At 44.0% G+C, this 5,547-nt stretch overlaps 1 protein-coding gene across 5 annotated transcripts in view; it reads right to left on the bottom strand.

Annotated features, from left to right (window-relative positions):
- The window catches only part of Sytl4 (synaptotagmin like 4), a 54,267-nt gene that overhangs the window by 11,293 nt on the left and 37,427 nt on the right, over positions 1-5,547 (bottom strand). For all 5 annotated transcript variants that reach the window (XM_031367585.1, XM_031367558.1, XM_031367577.1 and 2 more), the window contains 8 exons: positions 5,438-5,539; positions 4,903-4,978; positions 4,450-4,540; positions 4,234-4,337; positions 3,390-3,488; positions 2,196-2,374; positions 1,829-1,931; positions 883-1,044 (listed from right to left, as the gene is read on the bottom strand). In XM_031367585.1, the coding sequence (XP_031223445.1) occupies positions 883-1,044; positions 1,829-1,931; positions 2,196-2,374; positions 3,390-3,488; positions 4,234-4,337; positions 4,450-4,540; positions 4,903-4,978; positions 5,438-5,539 (916 nt within the window). The remainder of the gene's footprint in view (positions 1-882; positions 1,045-1,828; positions 1,932-2,195; positions 2,375-3,389; positions 3,489-4,233; positions 4,338-4,449; positions 4,541-4,902; positions 4,979-5,437; positions 5,540-5,547) is intronic.

The following is a 5,547-nucleotide window of genomic DNA, read 5'->3' on the forward strand; positions in this document are numbered from 1 at the left end:
TGTAAATAAATAAATAAATAAATAATAAAAAAATATATCTCTCTTCCAGTTCCAAAAGGCTGCTCCTGTTCTGAGTTTCTAGACCATCTTTTCAAAGGTATTCTATGTGCTGGGAATTGTTTGAAACATTCAAAATGTTATTATAACTTTTAAAGGGGTTTGTATTGGTCTCATGGTGATAAACAGGAAGTTGCTGCCTAAAATTTTCTGATGTAGCTGTCTCATCTTAACCAGAATGGCAATATGCTATGAATATGCTATGAATATGCAATATGCTTGAGTGTGTGCTACACACTAAAGGATACCCTGCATTGAGTCCCACGACAGGGAGTAGCAGTGCTATATCATTTTGTTGAAGACAAAACTGAGGCTCCCAGAAGGTAGGTGAATTCACTAGGTTACTAGTAAGTCACAGAAGCAGGACTCTAGTCATGAGCTGTCCTGAGCTTCCCCATCACTAGGGTGCCGCCTTATTACACTGCCATCTGAGATACCATTTCTAAAGTTTCCCTGGCCCGCATACAGAACTGAGAGGGCAGCCATTACAGACCCATCAGCTGTTGTGCCTCTCACTTCGAAAGCAGGAAGTTTGGCATAGAAAGGGGTGCAGATTAGGATATGCAAAGTTAGCTTTGAGAGGACGTGCAAGTCAGGATGTCTGAATACATGCAGGCTCCAGACAGTGATGTGAGATGTTAGCATTCTACTTTGCCTGATTTACATGGAAGAAATTGCTCCTGCTAAACTCAGAAAGGCCAGCAGGGTGCAGTAGAATTCTACAGACCACTCCATGCAACGCTCCTTCCAACACAGACCAGCAGAGGCCGCCGCAGACAATTCACCTGTGGAAGCAAGCTGTGGAAGACCTTTAAAGCAGACTACCTTTCCATGCAAAGGGAGGCAATGATCCAGCTTCTTATCCAGCTTCCAAGAGTCCATGTGGACCTCGGCCTCTCCAAGAAAAGTGTTTCTGCCAAAACGACCATGATGCCAAACGGAAAACTGCAAAGTCCTCTGAGCCAGAAGAGATTCCGAAATCTCATACTAGAAGAGGAAAGGAATATCCCAAGGAGGCCAGTTAGGAGCAATTCCTCAGACATGAGTTCTTCCAAAACCTAAACAGCCTGTCCCCCTTGGCCTGTAGTTCAGCGTGTCGAATGGTTTTAGTTCCAAAGCACTTTGAATTGCTCCACTCAAAGCTTCAACTGGTCCATTTTCACTAGCCCTAACACTGTCCCTAGAAAGCCAGAGAATATGTTTTCCTTGAGTGGCTGAAAAGACCTGAGAATTGAAAAGACCTGAAACAATTGCTAAGGAACTCTTTATCTCAAATGGCTTTTAACATTTTTATTACATTTTGCTTATTTGTGTTAGTATGCATGTGGGCACATGAATGTCATATATGTATGTGTAGGCATGAGTATGTCACAGCATGATTGTGGAGATCAGAGAACAGCTTACAGGCATTGGCGGTCTACTTTCTACCACATGGGGCACCTCTCTGGCCCTCAAATAACTTCTTTTTTTTTTCAATTTTATGTGAGTGTGTGCCTGAGTATGTTCAAGTGCAACACATGTAGATGCCCACCAAGGCCAGAATATGACATTGGATCCCTGACACTGGAGTTACAGACAGCTGTGAGCAACCACGTGGGTACTGGGAATTCACTTCTGTTCTCTTCCCCCAAGAGGTGAGGCTAGGAAAAGAGTCCCACAGTGATTCCTCAGGCACACACATAGTCTTCCAGCTGTGTTGCAGAGGCCAAGCTAGACCACAAAAACCCAAAACAAAAACAAACCCTTCTCCCCTCTAGGTTCAAATATATACCCGAAAGATCTCATCATATAGCGGATTGATGGTGTCCCGCTTGATGCTGGTTTTTCTTTTTCCTTGGCGGGACTTGTCAGGCAGAAGATAAGTCTTCACATAGCTAGAAACCAAGAACAAGACTAAATTATTTGCTAGCCTTTCTCGAGCCCCGTCTTTACTTTCCTGCTTGGCACCCGATGAAATCCTATGTCAAAAAAAAAATTCATTTTTGCTTTTTCTTGGAAAAAGCCCTAAGCCCTGTATTAAATTACAACTTACTATTCTGGTACCAAAGAAGTGATCATTTTGGTCAAGAGTACCCTGATAGATTCTGAGGTCTATTTTCTCCTGTCAAGAGTATGATTCAGATGGCGGAAGCACTCACGGGTTAGAACGCTTCTTTGCTTCATCAGCATAGGCCAGCTGGTGGCACTCCTTGACATGGATGACCAGAGTCTGTGTTTTCTGCTCAAACTTCAGTGAAAAGGCAATCTTGCCAGTCACAGAGATGTTCCCAAAGTCACCAGCTTCGCTATAGATACTCATAATGCTGCCAAGGGTACTCTGAAGGGAAAGAAATTACAAATGGCTCGCAAAAGCAGACTCCAATCTTCAATTGCTCACATTCTTCCTTGTGATACAGCCAAAAGTCTCAGAAAGGCCAGCATGGAGCCAGGACTGCTAGAGTCCTGTAAAGTCAGCGCAAGTAGCATATCCATGATTGCTTGAGTTCACCTCCTGGCTCACACAGACTCTTGATGTCTCTTTCCACCTCATTTTACACAATCTATTGATTAATGCCCCCATCTTCAGAATGAAGATGGGGACATTACCTGTAGGGAGGTAAGGTCTAAGCCCATCTGTGCTGTGTGTTATGTATGCTGCAACATTAGCTAAAAGATGTTAATTGCTGGCTTAAAATGGGGCCTTAATTAGCTACCATCTATTGAGCAGTATCTACAGAGGTAAGAGACCAGGCCAGAAGGGAGAGCAGCGGGAGAGCCACCACAGCAAATATGAGGTTGCACTCTACAATTTCTTCGAGTGTAAGTGTGAAAATCTAATTAGTCTCCTTCTATAATCTGTTCACCCAAAAGAGCAATCTTTGTACTTATGATAAAATAGGCCTACTTAGCTAATAATGTCCACGAGGCTGTTTTACCTTCATGCCCTATCCACAACCTCAAAGTCAATCTGGCAAAGGTCCTTCTCATGACTTCTGATTGCCTTTAGTGTAAGAATAGGGAGCAGCTTAAGAAGTCTGGAAGTGTGGTCTTGTTTACTTCATGGCCTGGTTATCCTGAGAGGAGTTCCAGCTACTTTTCCCAAAGCTGGGATGAAAGAATGGCCAGAGCTTTAGCTACCTCTTGGAGATTCTCCAGATCAGAGGTTTTGGCAGTCACCTAGAAGCCACACAGACCTCCTAAGCTCTAAAGTGACGATGGTAAAAAACAAATGGAGGCCCCTGCCCTGGGAAGAGTGACTAGAGGGATTCTCCCAGTCTGCTCTAAGGATGGTGGCTCTTCTTTCCTTCTTGGTGCCCCAATGTATCTAAAAAGCACAAACACATAGAACACACCATGGAGGAGCCACTCTGCATGCTGCCTCTGGCCAGTTTCTGGCGATGCAACTTCACCAGGTGGTCAATGTCCTCTTCTTCCTCCTCCTCCTCTTCTTCCTGGGACAAGGGAAACTTGAGAGTTAACAAAAGCAACGTTCAAAAAAAAAATCAAGGTCTTTCCTTCAGTGAGGACCAACATTGGTTGCAAAAGTTCTGAGCTTTCATATGAATATAAAACATATCTTTTAAAAACATATCTTCATGTCCTAATAGAAGACAAGTATTTAATATTTTCATGGAAGTTTTATAACTCTCCCATTTGAATAACCCAGTATAGCCATCTCTTTGTATAAATTTTTACTAAAATTATTGTTGTTTGTATATTCTATCATCATCATCATCACCATCATCATCATCATCACCATCATCATCATCATCATCGTGTCTGTATTCAACCATGCTTGTGCAATGGCATGCATGTGGAGACCCAAAGACAACTTTAGGAAGTCAGTTTTCATCTTCCACCTTGATGTGGACTCCAGGGGTCAAACTTGGGTTGTCAGGCTGTTGCAGCAAGTGCTGCTGCCCAGTCAGTCATCTCATTGATCCTCTCTTTATAGTTTAGTCAAAATAAGTATTTATTTGAGTGGCCAACCATATATCCAACAATGGTAATCGATAACAAAGACAGGACTTTAAGCAAATCAAGGTGCTGGTGGCATATTTCAGAAATTGGGGAAATTATAGGTCACTTCACCTTTCCTAAAGAATCAAACAATTAGGACGAGAGAATTGGGCCCTAAAGCCAATTCTAAATTGAACGTTTCACTATAGTACCTAAGTGAAATGTAAGAGTACTCACTATATCCACACTGAGGCCAGGTACAGATTTGCTTCTGTCTCCCAAGATGCCACTTTCTTGAGCCACATCTTCTGGGCGAAGGTCTATCACAGATTTAGTGTATTCTGCATGAAAGACCAAACACTGAAGTCAAAAGGAACCTGCTCTACTCCATACCAAGAGCCCAGCAAAAGCACTTGGAACACAAGCCCCTGGTTGCTGCCGCGGGGACACTACCTGAGGGCCTCAGGACTTTTCTGGTGTTCTTCTTGAATACCATATCGCCTTCATCACCACAGACGGCATTTTGGTTCACTGGTGGAATTTCCTAGAAGGGAATAAGTTCAAGGACATGGGGTGGGGGGGGGGAAGACCAGCAGATAGACCAAAGGAGCAGCTTATGGGCCAGATTGTAATCCAACTATGACTATGACAAACTTAAAGGAAAGATTAATACAAAACTTGTTCACACATTTCAGCCAAGACGTTTGAATGAAGCTGGGGTAAAGTTTAAGTTGAATTCCTGACTTGAGATATAAAGGTAGGGTGAAAAGAGAGGGAAGGAAATGAGGGAAGAAAAGAGGAGGGTAGAAGGGAGGGAGGGAGAGGGAGGAGGGAGAGAGGGAGGGAGGGAGGGAGGGAGGGAGGGAGGAAGTGGAAAAGAAGTAAAGCCAATAGCCTGCAGTTTACCTTTTCAATTTGAGATTTGGGAGCTGACATCTTCTTCCATTCTGGGAAGAGTCCAGATTTATCCAGAGAATCTCTCCTAGAAGTATCAGAAGTTAGAACCAAACCATGCCTTCCCCCTTCCTCTTCTAGCCAGGCCCCAAAGCACTAACAAAGAAGGAGAGTCATGGCCATCACTATAGCAACCAAATCGAGAAGTCCCACTTCACATCCGGTCAAGGCACCTTGGAGGACTGTGGAAGATCGGGCAAACAACTCTGCGCGCACACACACAAATGCTCACACCTCCTCTCCTAAGAGACAGAAGCAGAATCCTCCACAGTGCAGCATCCAGGGGAAGTTAACCACTCCAGGAAGCAGTGCTCAGAGCCAAAGCAATAGAAGTACTAAAGAGAGACTTCTGGTGAGGTCAGAAGAAAGATTCATCCAACAGCCCAAGGATAGAAACCAGGAAGGCAGAAGAAACATGCATCCTGATGCTAGAGAGCAAAATGAGAGCTCAGAATGGACAGGTACAACCTAGATAGGGAAAGTCTACCTGGAGGTGCTGTCTGAGTCTGCGGTGTAGCTATCCAGACTCTCGCTCTCAGCCTCCAGGGCGCTCTTCCCACTTTTCAGCTTTGGCACTTCAAACAGCACACTAGAATA

This window comes from Mastomys coucha, chromosome X, assembly GCF_008632895.1.
Source record: "Mastomys coucha isolate ucsf_1 chromosome X, UCSF_Mcou_1, whole genome shotgun sequence".
NCBI lineage: Eukaryota > Metazoa > Chordata > Mammalia > Rodentia > Muridae > Mastomys > Mastomys coucha.